The sequence below is a fragment of the Thunnus albacares genome, chromosome 17 (genome assembly GCF_914725855.1).
Source record: "Thunnus albacares chromosome 17, fThuAlb1.1, whole genome shotgun sequence".
Taxonomy (NCBI): Eukaryota; Metazoa; Chordata; class Actinopteri; order Scombriformes; family Scombridae; genus Thunnus; species Thunnus albacares.
In genome coordinates, this window is record NC_058122.1 from 10,984,943 (window position 1) to 11,003,051 (window position 18,109).

At 39.4% G+C, this 18,109-nt stretch overlaps 1 protein-coding gene across 2 annotated transcripts in view; it reads left to right on the plus strand.

The window, feature by feature from the left end:
- Nucleotides 1–18,109, plus strand: part of LOC122967748 (alpha-1,6-mannosylglycoprotein 6-beta-N-acetylglucosaminyltransferase B) — a 63,583-nt gene that overhangs the window by 21,152 nt on the left and 24,322 nt on the right. For both annotated transcript variants that reach the window (XM_044332540.1, XM_044332542.1), the window contains 4 exons: nt 1,473–1,546; nt 2,241–2,408; nt 5,391–5,555; nt 9,705–9,874. In XM_044332540.1, coding sequence (XP_044188475.1) covers nt 1,473–1,546; nt 2,241–2,408; nt 5,391–5,555; nt 9,705–9,874 — 577 coding nt within the window. The remainder of the gene's footprint in view (nt 1–1,472; nt 1,547–2,240; nt 2,409–5,390; nt 5,556–9,704; nt 9,875–18,109) is intronic.

The window sequence follows — 18,109 nt, forward strand, 5'->3', positions numbered from 1 at the left end:
AGGATTTAAAATGCATGCACGCACACACACACACACACACAAAGCCTGCCCACTGCCCACTCATATACCTGGAGAATACCAAATATAGCTGTAGCCCTTCAGATGAATCCCCCCCTGTCCATTTCAAATCCATCCAATCTGAAAACACTTTCCTCTCTGCCCACATAAGCCTGACTGTCAAGCCTGGATCCAGTCTAACACTTGAATGCACAATTTATGTCTAACTTGCACTCCCTGATTGATCATATAGAACATGACAGACATTATTCATGGCACATTGCCCGCTCAAATAGCAAGCCACAATTTGTGTCAGGGTGCAGAAGCTCCAGCGTACCATGGCACATACAGTGCTCCACTGTTGCTGCCATATCATAACCACATGAAAGCATGGATGTTTAAATCATGATGATGAATTACCTTCTTGTTAATGGGGTCCATGTCTGTCAGCTCCCTTTATTAGCCTTCATCCTCAATTTCTTTATTGGGTGCAGAATAGAAATTGGACATCATGTTTAATCCAGGATTCAGCTCCTCCCCTGTATCCACTACATTGCTCTTTGTGACAGAAAACAATTCAATACACTGTCTCATTAATGTGTCAGATACTTTTTCTGGTGACATAATGTCTGGTATCATTTAAATAAAGCCGATCTGAACCTGGCTACGTGTAGACAGCAGCAGGCAGCCACACTTTTCATCGTGAGAGGTCTGTCGTTATCATGCTAATCAGACAGAATGGCTGGCAATTATTTGTCTGTGATTGTGCTCTTCGACGCTTGGCAGGATGCTGGCAGAGGAGCTGCAACCGCTCCTTTAATTAGGCTCCGTAGCACTGGGCTTCGAGGAGAAGAAAGGAAGGGAGAGGAAGGAGGGGAGAGGTAGAAAGAAAAGAGAGTCAACTGAGCGATAGAAAGAGGCAGGAAAGATGGAAGGGGGAGCGAGAAAGAAGGGGGGGAGAGATGATGATTTTTATGAATCACACTAATGCAATCTATCTATAGTAAATCCAGTGAGTGGGTTGGAACAGAGACGTGGCCATTCAACAGGGGAGGCCGAGCTCTTACAGGAGCTTGTTAGCCAGCCATATTCTCTAATTTATCTTTGTTCATCCCAAAGGCTGTACTGTATACTGTAATGCATAAGACAAGCGGACTTAATGCCCAGAGGAAACAATAAGGTTAAGACCCAATCAGTCAATATTAACTGTTAAGTCTTATGATCAATAGGGACCACCAAAAGAAGTGATAATTCTGTTTTGTGTTGCAAAGTTAAACCTTATATAAAACAAGACATATTGTTAGAGTTTTTATACTAATAAGGTTGACAGAAACGCACAAAATACATGTTCTTCTCAGCTTCCTCTTTATGTTTCTCTCTCAGCTTTTTCTGCTGATTTGTGCCGATGTCTGATCTGTGGTCTTTTGTTGGAGTGCAAAGGCTTTGATAAACACCCTGCATTTTTCTTTCTCTAGTAAGGGATGGTACATTAGGACAATGCGAGATTCCTAAAGATCCCCGTTATCCAGACTGCCCCAGTAAGATGGATGTAAGTCTTCATATCTCACTTTAAATCCAAACAATTTCACACAGAGCAAATATCCCTTTGTCCTCTCTTTTTCTCTCTCTTGGTGACTCACCTTGGTGCAACATAAATTTTGTGTAATAAGATAAGAGGATGTTTAAGAGCTCCTTGTGGAGCACCGGGTCCTCGTTGCAACACATTATACCCAGTGACGGCAAAGAAACACAGAATATAGAAAAGAATGAGAATGAAACAATATAAGGTTATGGAAAAACATTGTATATGCATGCATTGTATTTATTACAGCCTTAACAGGTTGTTCAAACTAGCAGCAGAAAATACAGCATGTACAATACAAGCATGTACACTACAGCTTTTCATCAGAACAGTGCATGGCAAAAGATTTGTTGACCTGAACCTCTGAAACAAAATCATTCTGACGAGAGCCAATTATAAGCTGTCAATTATTAGGGATACTTGCCCTCAGAGCATCAGTTAATTAAGCAATTAATAAAGACAACGGATAATTCTTTCTGCGCATGTATCCAGTAATGAAGGATTCAACATGGGCATCAAATTGAAGTTGAAGTTAAAATGTTAAAAAGTCCCCTCTGGCTTCACATTTTGTCAGCTGAAATGATGAGTGTACATAATGCTAATACTTTTATAGTTTTGTTAGTATGTACTTGAGACAACAGATTGAGTCTTTGCCTTCCAGTGGATGCGCGCTCGTTGGACCTCGGACCCTTGCTATGCGTTTTATGGAGTGGACGGCTCTGACTGCTCCTTTCTCATCTACCTGAGCGAGGTGGAGTGGTTCTGCCCCCCGTTGGCCTGGAGGAACCAGACTGCTACACCCACCTTCAAGCCTCCACCCAAGAGACAGGTATGATGTCTTTCAGTTTAATTTCACAACACAGCACACAACACAGATCTCTCTCAATACATTTTTTATTTTCTGTCAGGTGAAAAGAACCGACTCAGCTGAGGGGGCACATGGTGGTCTAAACTCTCCTCATGCAAACAGACACTTCCATGATCCATTGTCTTGGACCAAATTGGATGAAAATGGGTCAAAATGAACAATGCAAAACATCAAGGTGCTCTACCCCTTCTGTAGATTTGGCAGCTTGACACTGATGCTACGGAGAGCTTTTAACTTGTTCTCTAATGCATAGAATTTATCACTTCATCCTTCCAAATCAATCACAAGCCACACTTTTTGATTGATAACCTCCTGGGACAATCAGAACATCCCACAGTATCCTGCTGTGCTAACTGTCATTCCCAGTTTTCATTGCTGCTGCATCTGTCTTTCCTGTCACCTTTAGATTTTTTGTTTCAGCGTCAACACATGACGTACTTTACAATCACTCCTCAAGGTCTACCCCACTCCTCGCCTCCTCCCCTTTTTGTCCCCAGAGTAATGTACACCTGGCACAACAGGCCCTGATGTGAATTCATTCTGCAACTCTACCTTCTGCTCTAATTGACAGCCTGTATTCACTGAGACTAATCCCAAGGCTTCCCCTGGGTACTCTGCATTTTGCTGTGGCATACACAAGTTGCTCTTGAGAGCAATAATTCACCAGCATTGTGAGAGTATAGTACAGCTCTGCATATTGATTTAGTCTTTGAGAGAATTCTTTTATATTGTTTGTGTATTTGAGAGAGACAGACAGTTTTGTGTTTATGTGTATCAGATTACTCTTCTTTATATTTATAAGTACTCTGTGCTTCTGCATGCTGTTACTTCATTGATTAATACTCCGATGCTGGCCTTGTGCTGTGATGCAGTGATTATAGCAGGCAGAGGAGGAGATGTAAAATGAGAGCAGACTATTTATGAGGATGATCCAGGAATCCCTCAGGCAACCTGTCTGAGAGGCCTGGCCGCAGGGCACTAGCAGATAACAACATATGACAGGCTTTCTTTTTTTCAAATTTGAGTTCGAATATGTAGAAAATAATAAGTAAGAAAACAAAGCAAGAATAACCAATAAAATGAACAGGAAACATATACAGCAAATTCTCAATAAACATAAATAGATATTACATGTCCGAAAAGGAGAAGGAAGCAGTATACACTTACGTGGTCCTACCCCTTTTCTATAACTCAAATGTTTATCATATATACACTGACATAATTTCCGAAATGTTTATCCTATTTACACATACGTAGTCATCATGCAGATGCCCATACAGCATGTCCCAATACTTACAGAGAACCCCCCAAAAACGATAACAACAACAACAACAACAGTCCTGAGAGAAACAAGGCCTCTTCCTCATCTCTGTACCTCTCAAAAAATATTCTTTGTGCACCTTCTTGAACTGATGTATATTTGTATTTTGCTTTAGTTCTACATCTAAACCATTCCACAAACTCAACCCACAAACTGAAATACACATACACTTTAGAGTGGTACGAACACAATGTTTTTTCAAATTAAATTTTCCTCTTAAGTTGTAACCCCCCCTCTCTGTCTCTCTCTGTTGCCAGAAAGAAAATTACTTCTTGCTTTGTACATTATTTGTGCAGTCTTAAATTCTTCCAGAACCATGAACTTCAAAGCATGTGTCTTTAAAAACAGCTTGTTAGTGTGTTCACGAAACCCTACATTATTTACTATCCTCATGGCTCTTTTTTGTCATATGTATAATGAGTGTGTGGTGCTTTTGTACGTGTTACCCCACACCTCCACACGGTAATTCAGATATGGTAATACAAGTGAACAATACACAGTGTATAACGCTTCATAATTCAATATATGCCTTGTTTTTCACAGAACTGCAATACTCCTTGCCACATTTCCTCGCACATATCTTGTGTGAGGTTTCCAGCAGATTTTGTGTTCTAATATTTTACCTAGAAATTTATTTTAATATACTCTTTCTATATTAACATTGTCTATCATCACTACAGTGTTTATTTTACAATTTCCAAACAGCATAAGGTTAGTTTTGTTCAAATTTAATGATTTGTTTATGTCAAACCACCATTTTAATTTACTAATTTCAGTCATAAACACTTCCAAAAGCTGCTGCTAATTTTCCCCAGAGTGAAAAAACATTGGTGTTGTCCGCAAATAAAACAAATTTCAGTGTCTTTGATACCCTACATATGTCATTTATGTACAAAGTGAACAATTTCGGGCCTAATACTGACCCCTGTGGGACTCCACAAGTAATATCTATACATGTTGATTTGTACTCCCCTATCTTTACAAATCGTTGCCTGTTTCCTACATAGCTTTTCAACCAATTCAGCACAACCCCTCTAATACCACACCTTTCCATTTTATTGAGTAATATATTGTGATCAATGGTATCAAATTTTTTTTTTTTTAGATCTATAAATACTCCCACTGCGTACTTCTTTTTGTCAGTACAATAAGTTAGTTTCTTAACTCAATTAGTGCCGTAGATGTGATGTATTTGTTCTAAATCTACTTTATACTGACTGTCAGTAAACAATTCATGCTTGTCAACTGAAATGTCTAACCTCTCAGTGAGAGGGAGAATTTTTCCAACACCTTAAAGAACTGCGAAAGTAAAGACACAGGCCTGTAATTAGTAAAGTAATGTCTATCCCCTCCTTCTTACATAACCTCATTATGTTAGCTTATTTTTATATTTTTCATGTTTCTGTGCCCTATACAGTTGTAAAAGCCACCACTCACTCCAATGAAAATAGTTCCACTTGTATAAACAGCCTATTTTGTAGTAGTCTTTGAGCATCCCTCCCCTTCTGCCTCAGGCCAACTTATAAATCTTAATGCCAGCCTTTAGTATTTTGCGGTGTAGAACTAAGGAAAAGATCAAATCAAGAGTTCTCTACACGTTTTTTACTGCTCCTGTCATCCAGGCTGCCTTCCAGTCTGACATTGGGACTCTGCTGGAGCAGGTGGGCACCGGGAAGGAATCTCTGAGCTTCATGAAGAGACGCATTCGCAGGCTGGCAGCACAGTGGGCCTCTGCTGCTCGACGGCTAGATGACAAGCTCCGCAACCACTGGAGAGAGCAGAAAAGGGTGAATATGAGGCACACAAATATGCATCTGCACACACTAGAGGATAAAAGTGTAGGACAGGAGAACAAGTCTGTGTTGCGGTTTCATCTTTTTAAAGCGTTGTGGTTGCAAAAGACTGCAGATGATGAGCCAGTTAAAGTCCTTTTCTCAGCTACAAAAGATTTTTATTTTACCGTAATTCTAGAAACGTATTCCTTCGCTCCTAATTTGATGTAAGGATATGTTCTGTTTAGGTATAAAAAGAAAAAAAAAAGTCAAAACACTTCAAGGCACAAGATGTTTTGGATCAAACAATTTTGAGAAAGCCAGACAGTCCTTTAATGCTCACATGCTACTTTCCCAAGTTACCAGAACAGCTGTGACATTTTGTTGGACTAACATTTTCCTCTCTTAATTTGGGCTACTCAGTGTGAGGTGGGGTATGTTGAGTTAAAGACATGAGTAGATAATGAAGGAGGCTAACTCCTCACAGGGATTGATTGGCTTTAGTGCACTTTCACTGCTGACATTTACAGGGACATTTCCACAAGGTGCCAAAGAGCACCGCCTCCTGCCTGATGAAAAGGCAATGACATTAAATCTCTCCTGGTGTATATGTTAAAACCTTTACAAGATCACTTTTAAGAAAATGACCTGGAAGAGTGCTTTTTTGTTGTTTGTTTGTTTTTTTTTCTTTTGTGGTTGTAATTTGGAGGACTTATTGGAGTTTTTTGTTTTAAATGCATGTTTTTATTCTTGAGGTGGATAAATTGCACATAAAAAAAGACACACAATAATTGTTAAATGTCTTTCATTAAGATTTACACCATTTTATATGACAATATACGATACAGCACATCCCACACTATCAACTCAGTTTTCCAAACCCCCTTCATCCTTCGATTGCTGTTATTTTTGCTTTTTTTTTTGGCTGTTTCATATGTTGATGACACTATGATTTGTATGGTGTTGAAATATTCTTCTGTTGCTGCCTGCAGGGTGCCAACAGTGTTCTTTTGCCGTGTGCTGCTCAATTTATTTATTTTTTGCTCCAGAACACAGTTGTAAAAATAGTAATTCATCTGAGCCAACTAATCATTGATTCACTTTGTTTCAGACCCAAAGAGGTTAAAAAACATGACACTGTCAGTATCACTATCTAATCTTCACTTTAACAATCTCAAAATGAATAAATAAACTCCACCAGCTTCATCAAAACTCTAACATTTAATGTTTGCAGCTTTTGGTAGGATTTATTATTTATGTTGTACTAACAGTGTAACAGTACTGTACTTACTGGTACATACATGTAGGTACAAGAGAACAAGATGTGAAGTTAGGGAATAAGGAGGTAAAAATCTGGAAATTAAAAAAATATTTATACTGTAGGTACTGTTTAATGTAATGGGTACCTATTTTAATGTTACAGGAAGCGTATGACCTACTGAGCAACAAGCAACAAATTTGGGAGGAACTTAGAGAACTTATACTGTAATTTTTTTTTTTAAACAACAAGTATTTATTCTATTATCACAGGGTACAGTATGATCATTACTGAGCAATAAAGCTGGAAGTTTGGGGGAAGGTGGGGTAATGAGTTCTGTAGCACTTTGTGAATCTCAATACAGTAGGCAGAAAAGGATTTGTGTGACAAGATTTCTACCGTAAATACAGCTGAACTAAAAACAAGGAGTGTCCATTTATGGCTAAGGTAGTGGTGGAAGATGATCTGATTTAAGTTGTTACTGTGCAATATGTAACTTATTTAAAAAAAACAAACAAACTACAGAGTAAATTCTTTGTAAGTTCCCAGTTTGTTACCTCCTTATTGCCTAACTTCACATTGTGTTCCCTTGTACATGTATGTTTCAGTATGCGCTGTACTGGTACACTGTATATTGGGAATAATTTTTCCGCAATTTTTCATTGCGGGCTGTAAAATTATAAAATTTAGTTTACTGCTACATCAATTTTTATGGTTCTCTCTTTTAAACTGGTGCTTTATAGTCTCCCATCATTATGGAAGTGTAATACTAAAATCACTGGAATACCACTTTAAGTTATTTGTAAAATCATGACCAAGATATTTGAACTTATTATGTTATGATATGTTAACTGATTATGTTTATTTTCTCCCCTCTTTACATGTTTACATTGCTCTTTTAAGCGTTAAATCTGATGTCAGCACCATAGTGGGAACATGTTCTGTATGTACTCAACACTGTTAAAGATCAGCACTGCAAGGAAAACATACACAGTAACTAAATCATTTGCATCCATAAAATGATTCATTACAAAAGCAAAAACACAACCTTATCTGGGGCATTTCAAGTTTGTTTTTGCCTGAAGCTCCACTCATCTCTGACCCTTTTTCAACACATTTCCCTCTGCAGCATCCTTAATTAATATAGCACAGTGTCACTATTTGTAGGCTTGCTTCATAGTAAAGTGGACTAAAGTGAAGAAATATGTAGATCTCACTTTCACCAGATCATTTATGAACATGTGGAGAGTTCTACACAAATCCCTCTGTAGTTGAAAAGTGGCGTGAAACTTAAAAAGCTGGAATGAAACATGAGGAATGATAGAAATTCATTTGTAGTGTTTTGCTTTTTGCAAACGAGCTGACAGTACCCTTCTGCTTTTTTAAAATCTGTTTCTTTCATCGGCCAGAAAGCTTTTTCAGTTGGATAAATCAAAGCCTGTTCTGTAACATCACACTTGTCCCAAATGCCTGCTTCTTCCTCACCAGGGAGCGAGCTTTGTTTATTGTAATGGTGTGTTTGACAGTAATGGTTACTGTCCATTAACCAGGCCCTGCTGGCTTGGCTTTCATCGCTGGAACACTGAGTGCTGTTGAGAAAACAGAAATAGACTGATTTGTTGAAAAGAGAGATGTTTTATGGAAGGTCTCTGTCCCACCTGTCTTGTTTTTTTCCTACTTTCTCTTCTGTCTTTCTGTTCTTGGTGTGCACTGTGCTTTCAGCGTTTGAGTGCAGAAACAAGTTTCTACTCTACCCTCTTATAGTCTTTATTCAGTATCCATGTCCAATGGAGTTAGTTATGAACCATTAGTTATGTCACGGTCACATTACATCAGGTTGTATTTTAACTGGAGGCACAGTGACTTGAACATGATGACTTACTTGCGTCCAGGATGAATTATTGAGGCTGTATTGGGTGGTTCTGGCATTAGCACTGGCATTAGTTATAAAATTTAAATCTGAAAGTCTGGCTCAGTGAGATATGAACCAGACCAGAGTGTAACACAGGAGAGTTTAGATGCTAATATGACTTTATGCCTCTCAAAGTCTCATTAACATCTCTTTAATCTCGGCCTTGTTGATGTAAAATGAAACATGAATCTTCAGCTGCATGGTCTATTAGTCTCCTCAAAGTTATTCAGAAAATCTTTGGAGGAGACATTTGAAAACATGACAGCTAGAAAAAATGTTTTTCCAGTAAGACAATTTGAAGGAAAAACCAAGAATCAAGCTTGACGATGTGTGTGTTTGTCTAAACAGAAAGGGTTCACGTTGATGTCTGTTGTGTCAGTTATCAGTCACTTTCACACCCCTAAACAAATAATGTTGGTGAGTAAATATGTGGTCTAGTAGATGAATAAAGTTGTCATTGAAAGTTTTTTCAACACAAAAGTAACTGTGAAAAAAATTCAATGCTGTCATCTTTTGAAAAATCTAATTTCATTACATATTTAACAGCCTGGAAATTCCATCCTTCCCCATCAGCAATTAAACTGCTTGTGTGCTATTCTGCATATCAATTAGCTCACAGCAGGTCAATTTTCAATCAACTTTATGCACAGTCGATTGTACTTCCTGGGAGTTGCATTGGTGGTTTCTTGCTTTCATTAGATACTCAATTATATTTAAAATCTGACATCACTGATCCATGCCAAATATCTAAATTTATTCATAGAAGTGTATGTGAACTTTCTGAAGCGTTAGTGAAAAACTGCTCTCATATAATCTCAATTATTCACCACGGAGGAGATCGTCTGAATAGAAAAATCAAAAATTGATGGAAATAATGGCTCGCTCTCTACAATAACAGTGCAGAAATAGTTTAACAAAAGCGCATTAATTGCATTAACAAAACACACTGTGCTCTTCGCTTCTCCTGACTTTTCTCCTTTTCCTCTGCGTTCAGATTCTAGTCCATGTGGGCTTTCTGACAGAGGAGTCTGGGGATGTCTTCAGTCCCAAGGTGCTGAAGGGGGGTCCTCTGGGTGAGATGGTGCAATGGGCCGACATCCTTACAGCCCTCCATGTGTTGGGACACAACCTCAAGATCTCTGTTTCTCTCAAGGAGCTGCATGGGTAAGTGAAGATTTGATTTTGTGATTTTTTTTTTTACTGTATTTTCAAGCTGTAGGCAGAACTGCTGCAGTCACTGTACGATTCGCAGTCCTGATGTTTATCCATTCCAAATTTTATGAGAAATTCTTTGATGAATCTGTGCAGGATTCCTGTCTTATTTTATGGGAGTTCAAAACATTCTCTTTTAGCTTATTTGTTGAATAAAAATGATTCGTTGTCCATTCTGGATGCTCTGCAAACTGATCAGCAGCCCAATCTCGGCGCCGTTGCCCACCCACTGTTTTCGATCACCTTTGGCCACACACAGATAAGCTATCTCTCCTTCCTGCAGAGCATAGTTTCAGCCTGGGGGCTTGACAGCATCTCTACAGTTTGTGCACCTCTTTCGTGCTGCAGCTCACTGACTCCGGAGTGATAACGGGCTTGTCGCATGTCATCACAAACATAAGTGCTTGTGCCAGTGGACACACACACACACACATGCACACACACACAGCATTTCCTCCAGTCAGACAGACGGGATGGTTTAAAAATATAAGGCTACTGATTGTCACACCGGCGAGGTGCAATCGGAGGAGTTCAGAAAGCCGACCGGTTCTGCCTCAGACGTTTTTGCGGCGCTGTGATCTTTCAAAACTGCTCCAGCTTCACGCTGGCTGGTCAGGAAAATGACTGTGTACAAGACTTGATTTGCTGTCGATTCTTTAATGCCAGTGGGTGGAGTGAAGCTGGAGCAGACAGGCCGATGATAATGCGTGCTTGTTATCGAACACTGTATCCGTTGCTGTGGGGAAGAGGTCAGAGCATTGATGAGTTAAAGCTGCCCTTTGATCTTAAATATCAGGCCGTGCAGAAAAGCTGCTTTGATAAGAACAGACTAGGGAGATCAGTGAGGTGGGAAAGATGCCGCGGTGGGAATGCTTCTGCCGACCGTGCTATTATTTACCCCACTAATTGGTGTCATGGTGTATTGAATCACTGCAGTCTGCCTCCATTGGGAGCACCATCAGAAATGTTTAGAAAACTGCAGAAGTTCTGTCAGAGACTCCCAAACGCTGCAAAGAAACAAGGTTAGGGCTATATATGTGTGTTTTTGAGTGTTTATGCTACAGCAGAGAGAGATAGTTGATATTTTATTGGTGTACTGTATGTACATCTATTTAAGCGTGCAGTGGCCATCCATTAGAGTTGATATTAGACTCTATTCATCAGAAAATGAAATGTTCAGCCTTAGAGAAAATATAATGGAGGGCTAAAATTGAAGCCAAGTGGATTTATCGGGCGCTGACCATTCCCTCTTTGCTTGCAGCCTCACAAAACATAACTCAGTGTATATATCCTACTCTTTTTTTTACAAGCTTCTTAAACTGGCCATTAAATGGCAGATGCTGCAGATCTATAAATCCCTTTTCTGTGACTATTAATGATTACAAAAAGGGAACCTATCTCTCCATCCATTACTCTTACTCTCCCACTCGCTATTTTAAATTGACAGATCATTATGTGGGTTGTGCTCCCACATATTCCCTCAGGCTTGTATCTATTTACATTTCCTACTCTTCACTTTCCCACCCAGGCTTTTCAGAAAGGAGCTTAGTATTGCTGGATAGCCTGCTGTGGCTCTTATGTGATTGTTGATGTGTTTAGAGTTTTCTCTGATAGACAGATTAGCCACAACCGGAGCTTAGTTACAGTGGGAGTCAAACTGTTGGTTTGCATCACATAAATGCCTCTAATTGGCAACATTCATGCTCTCTGGTGGCTTCACTGAGTCGTCACTTTGACTGGCGTCTTCCCTTTGCTGTCCTGCTTAGACAAATCAGTAAAGCTCACATATCTCTTGTTCAGCCACAGTCTTTTTCTCAACAGACATACGCTGGTTTACTTTCCCTGCAGATGCTCCACTAAAATGTCAATAAGAACAAGGAGGAATAAACTCACTGCACAATCTAGTCTTTTGTTGCCCCACACGATGCAAAATGTTCTCAAAATGCTCTGCTTACTCTGTCTTGGGAGTATGTGATTGTAATTTTTCACCAATTGTAATTATTATTATGCAATTGTATTATTCAGTGTTTAATATTAATCTGTTTCTATCTCATGCACCAATCAGTGATGGAGTTGAAATGGCAGCTATGATAATAATTAGACTTTTCTAAGAATTATTAAATAGCTGGTTTACCGAGTGTGTCTGTGTTAGGGCTGCATGGCATAACTGTCCATGCAAATCACCCAGAGAGGCGTGATATGTGTGATACACCTCCTCTTACCTGTTGATGTACACTGTTTTTTAGCTATGCTTGTGGCTGCTCAGTGGAATGACATTGTCAGTCTGTTGGTCGTTTCACCTTTTTGGTTCAGATTGAAGTGTCTCAAAAATTATTGGATGGATTGTGATGAAATTGAATACATACATTCATGGTCCCCAGATGATGTATCCTGCTGACTTTAGTGATCCCCTGACTTTTCCTCTTGCGCCACCATGAAGTTGACACTTCTGATTTTGAATCAAATGTCTCGACAGCTATTGGAAGGATTGAAATTTGGTACAGATATTCGTGTCCAGGGTGAACTGTAATAATTTTGGTTTTCCCCCAATTTATCATGCAGCACCACCATCAGGTCCAACTTTGACTTTGTCTAATACTTCGGTTTATAACCAAATATCCACAAAACTCATGACACCTCTAACCTGACGGAGCCGTTAGTGTTGCTGTCGACTCTTAGTCTTGTTAATCTATGATCTTGCGCCGTGAAATTCAGAACACCACTCTTGAGTGTCAGATGGATGTCACGGTGGAGCGACCACTGCTCTGACAACGGCTGCAAATTGGCTCACATCTTTTAAGGCATATGTTTCATGGCAAATTCTGACTTCAACAGTGAAAACTAAACAGTATTTAATATTTGAGACTGTTTTAAAATCGTATTTCTTCTAAAACACAGTGCCAATGATGGTAATGAGATCAAATAGCTTTCTGTGGTATAACCTTAAAAGATATGGCTGGTGTTATTTTATATTTGTCTTATTGTCAACGAATCCCATAAAAATACCAAAATTAATGATAGATTAACCCATCGCTCAACACCTTTCAACTTTTTTATCTTCTTTCTGTGGCTCTCAGCCCATTTAAAATGTTTATAGAAAGGCTCAGTAATCTCCTAAAACAGCTGGGCACTGTAGTTTTCAGCAAACATTATGCAAACAGAAAATACAGCATTCGTTGGGGACTATTTTCAGCTGTGGATTGATGCACAATTTGGTGCTTTAATGAGTATTAATAGCACCAGGACGGCATGTGTGGGGTTGATTCAAAATAAACTACAATGCCCATGTTTGTCATAATAAAGGAACGTGTGTCTCATTTATGTGTTTTTAATGGTTGTTGGACAACAGTGGAGCTTTGGCACAGAGGCACAGATGAATGAGCTATATCAGGCTTTGGCAACCAAGGTAATACTTTTTTAGTCCATGGCTGTTTTTTGTCTTTTCATGAGATTTGCTGACAGTAATAAAAATACAGCGTATCACCAGCCTTATCCTTTAATAATATTGCACTATTATTCGTACTTTCTTAAACTAAAAGCATCCCCCATGAACCATTTCTCCCTATGTGTGTGTGAAATGAGAAAAGGTAGTAATGAGAACGTTGAGATATGAATTTGAGAACCTTGTTGACAAGAAGCTGAGTCATGAAGAGAAGAGTTAAAGACAGGAGCGGCAGAAAGAGAAGGAAAAGAGAGGAAGAAGTCTCTCTTCATTTCTTTACTGGATTTACTGTAATTCAAGCAGAGACTGGAGTGGCTGTGACATCATTTCTGTCAGTAACATCGGCACACTGTGGGAAGGGCCCTACAGCAGTTTGCAGGGCGGCACAGACAGCTGTCACTTCCGCTTGGGGATCTCCCCTCATCTCCTCCCAGAGAGACGCGGGTAATTAGCCAGCGACAGAGCAGAGGGTCTCAACACCTGAGAGAGAGAGAAAAAAAAAAGGAGGGGAGAGGTAGCTGCAGCCTGTCAGGTTTAGCAAGTTCTGTCAGCAGACTGAGGAAATAACGTATGCACACACCACCACCCAATAGTGTTGTTATCCAGAGAGAATTTGATGACACCGATATTTCAGTGCTTTTTCAACAACACTCCCTGTCCTCCATGCACAATCTTCCCCTTTCCCTTGCTTTCTCACACTGATTCAATGTCACTGTTGGTACATATTGCATCTCAGGCTCTCCCACTTTTCTGTTCTCTGGTTTGACATACAGGATGTGAGCACTGCTTTGCATTTTGCCAATGTCGTTTCTATATCAATTATGTCTAGTGGGCTTCTGTGGAGCACTTGACAGAGCACATTAACGCAGTCCCCAGGTAATTCCACCTTGTTTCTCTCTGCAAACAGACAGACGTGCCTGAATTGTGTGAACAGTAACCTAAAGAAAATGTCATATCGGGGGGTCAAATGCGTCTGTAATCCACCAGCCTAGCCCAAACGGTGAATGTCATGACAGGCATATGCAGAGGTGTAAAATTAGAAACGTGAAATCAAAGCTGCTTTTTCCTCGAAGCTCTAGCAACGAGCTTTATTATACTGCCAGTTTCAGGTCGTGCCTTTCCATAAGTGCTGATGCACTCTCACCCTGCAGGCTTCTGATTGATGTGCCTTTGTTTCTCTGCTTTGTGGTGAAAAGCAAAAACAGCAGCGTTGTTAAAAATAGCCAGTGTAGTCAGTCAAATAACATCATAAGGATTCATCTTTAATACAACAGTGTAATACACTGGCTAATTGATGTTAACAGTATGGTGGTTTTCTTTGGTGCAATCACCTTTTGTGTGATATGTGACATGTGTTACACGTAGGGCTCGGTGTATTTCATTTTTCCAGACTGTCACAGAAAAATATTAGATTTTTTATAAGGAGCTGAGTGGTTTAAGCCTGTTCTCTCACAGATTTTACATCCCCGCATATACCCAGAATTGGTGTGTTTTCTGTTGCATAAGGATGCTGTTTACAGCAGTTTAAGAAAATGAGGTCCTCTTGTGATGTTGACAGCTCAGAAAAGTGCTTCCAGAATAGAAAGTGAAGTGAAAAACAGGGAGAAATACAAATGAGCTGCTGATTTAGCACCGTAGTCCCTCTTAGTAAGTTACAAAACCCACAAAAACAAAGTTTAAAATCAGATTCTTTTCCCCCTGATGTTTTTATTATTGATGTATATATTTTTTTTAAATAATAACTGAAAATAATGAGCCATAGCTACTCTTTATACATTTACACAGCTGTTCAGCACAAAAAAATAGAGTGTTTCTCACGTGCTGTGATAGTGACCAGATTAATGAGCTGCTTTATCATGAAATCTGCAAGTGGCACATCAGCTGTATCGGATCATAAGAGAGACAACATCTGAGTTTTTGTCTTTTCCAGCTATCCTACTGTCTCAAGTGGTCGTTTAGCATGCCAGACCCCGCTTGCACTGCCAGGCCAGCTTTACACACAGTGGCACGTCAACTCTACTCTCTGCTCATGTCATTCCTCCCACACTGTGAGCCCTTCTCTCCAGCCTTCAGTAAACTCCTTGCCCCTAGCCACAGCCCCTCATATGTGCCTGGAAATCTGCCTCAGCCAATTCCCCTCTCTGTTGGACATACGTGCCCTTCCTTTAAGAAGTAATGCAGTGCAGCTGTGTGGCGTCGTACACTCGTTTGTTTCTCTACCTCTCTTCCTTTCCCCCGAACTGGTGAGCGACTATGGTGCCAGTAGCCAGCTGTGAAACAGAGAAATTGTGCCCAATGGTGGTTGTCAAGCGGTGTCAGGAAATTTATGCAAGTCTTGCACCTTTGTTCTTCTCTTTGCAGGCATCATTCTCTCACAACTTATTTCTTCCTCTCTGAAGTCTGATCTTTTTTTTCTGTAAAGCTCACAGAAATACTGCGTTTGCACATGTATATCTTAAAGAATAATGCTGACATTATTCTATCTTTCTATTAAAAATCCCCTGAAGACCCCAAAGCCAACAATGGATTTATCTGGCTTATAATTATTGTCTATGCAGCCTAAACCATATACAGCTTATGCCTCCTGTACCAATAAGTGTCGTCCAAAAACACATTCAGAACAATAAAGTTGTTGTGCATACATCACATGCTCATGGTTGCCTGTTTATACAGTTGAGAAGAATAAACTACACCTGCTATGTTCATTGTAATAAACCAAAATGTCACTCATATGCAATGGTATGACTCTATTATGTGTTTTTAATAAGTCTTGGAAGAAAATAGAGCTGTACAGTCTATCACGGAGGCATATCAGACTGTAACTGCACAGACAACACTTGTTAGTAGGATAAATTCATTGTTGATTTTTGTGTTTTCATAGGATTTGTTGATAATGATAAAAAGATAAAATAATGCCAGCCTTATCCTTTAATCCCATGTGTGTATATGTGTGAGGGAGATAAAGAGAGATAGAGTTGTTTGTGTCTGGTACGGTATGTATGCTTGTGTGTTACTGTATGTGTGTGTACTCCCATTTCCACACTCCTGGCTCCTTAATGCACTTTAATCCTTTTACTCTTCCCTTAAAGTTTCCATGGATTTGCATATATCCAATTAAACCTCTGAACACCAGCAGCTTCAATGGATCTGTGACGAGCGGAGTCACGTACAGTTCTACACTCAGTCACTGTAATACATCTGCTCTCACATTAATGCGCGTCAGCATTAAACTATGAGAGCCCATGTAAGGCCATAATTTATACTTATATTCATAGAATGAAACCTCACATACATGCATACTGTTGACACATTCGACATACATACACTACTGGCAAGTGAAACCAAACACACATAGAAAAGAAAGAACACGTTCCAATGGAGACATCATACAGATACATTTTAATTTATCACAAAAAATGCATGAATGAGAGCTGTTTCGGTATAATGTGGAAGATTTTGATTCAGTGTTTTTCTTTTAAGTTTGCCTTGAACTTTGACTTTTTCTCCACTTACACACACACTTCTATACTTTCCACACCTGGAATGTGTGTGGTTGTTGCTTTTTAAGAGGCAACCCGCTACCAATATCTCAAAAATATTAAAAGCAAAAATGCCCACCACTACAACCTACATATATGCTCTGTAAATCATGTATCTTTTGGTCTATTTTAAGAAAAAATCTGAAACCAAAAGGGAGAATTTTATATTTTAAATTATTTGATTTTATGTTTGTGCCGAGTTTTACATTATTACAATGGCAATACAGGAAATCAGACAGTCACACTAAGCCTGATTGCATCCTGCTACACAACACAAGGGACTCTGAACAACAACCCACATTAGCTTTCCTGCTGAAGTCTCCTCTACTTATCTAACTTACATACATGAACACAGATCTTGTCCTGCACCTTAACTTGTTGAACAAGCCACCAAGCAAACGTGCACCGCTAACGTCGGTTAGTTAGTTAGAGGCTGGTTTGGTCTTTCCACTTCAAAATCCATGTTAACGACACACTATCTGTCCAACTTGTAGCAGTTTGTTTACTTTGTCTCCATTCCGTACTGTGTAACACCAATAGACTGCCCACTAATGACAGCTGAGACTAAAGGGAGCATTTCTGATATTTTCCCCAGATATTCATTCTGAAAATACACTATTAATAATACTTTTATAAAGCATGGTGGCATTATTTTTGACTGCAAAGAGGGATGAGTAAATGTGATTTCAGTTGGACTTATAATAATAAGATGTAAAATATGGAATTTTCTATAAAAGATTTGTATCATCACTTTTCTCTTTCTTAATCTTTTTTACACTTAACCATGCCTATCTCTTTCCCTTCCGCCTTTTATGAAGTACTTTATCATCTATATAAATTACGTTAACTTGTTATCATATAAACTTACTTGCCTGCATCAGGGCCTAACTGCAGTAAGATCCTGTCATCTGGACTGTCTTGTATCCTCCTGCCTGCATACGGCACACAATGTAGAAAACAGAAATACTGCTTAAGTGAAGAGCTTTTGTTTGTGTAAGCACTGAATTGCCTGGGTGTCTACCTTTGACTGATGAAACTTGAAGCACCATTGCTGACACTCTCTTGCTCATTATCCCATCTACTGTAGGGGAACAAGACGCCATGCTTGTTTCCACAAGGCTGCAGTGCTCACTAATTATGATCAGTGTCCAAAGAAAGATCAATATGCTCTTGTTTTGCAGGTATTTGTATTTGTGTGTGTGTGTG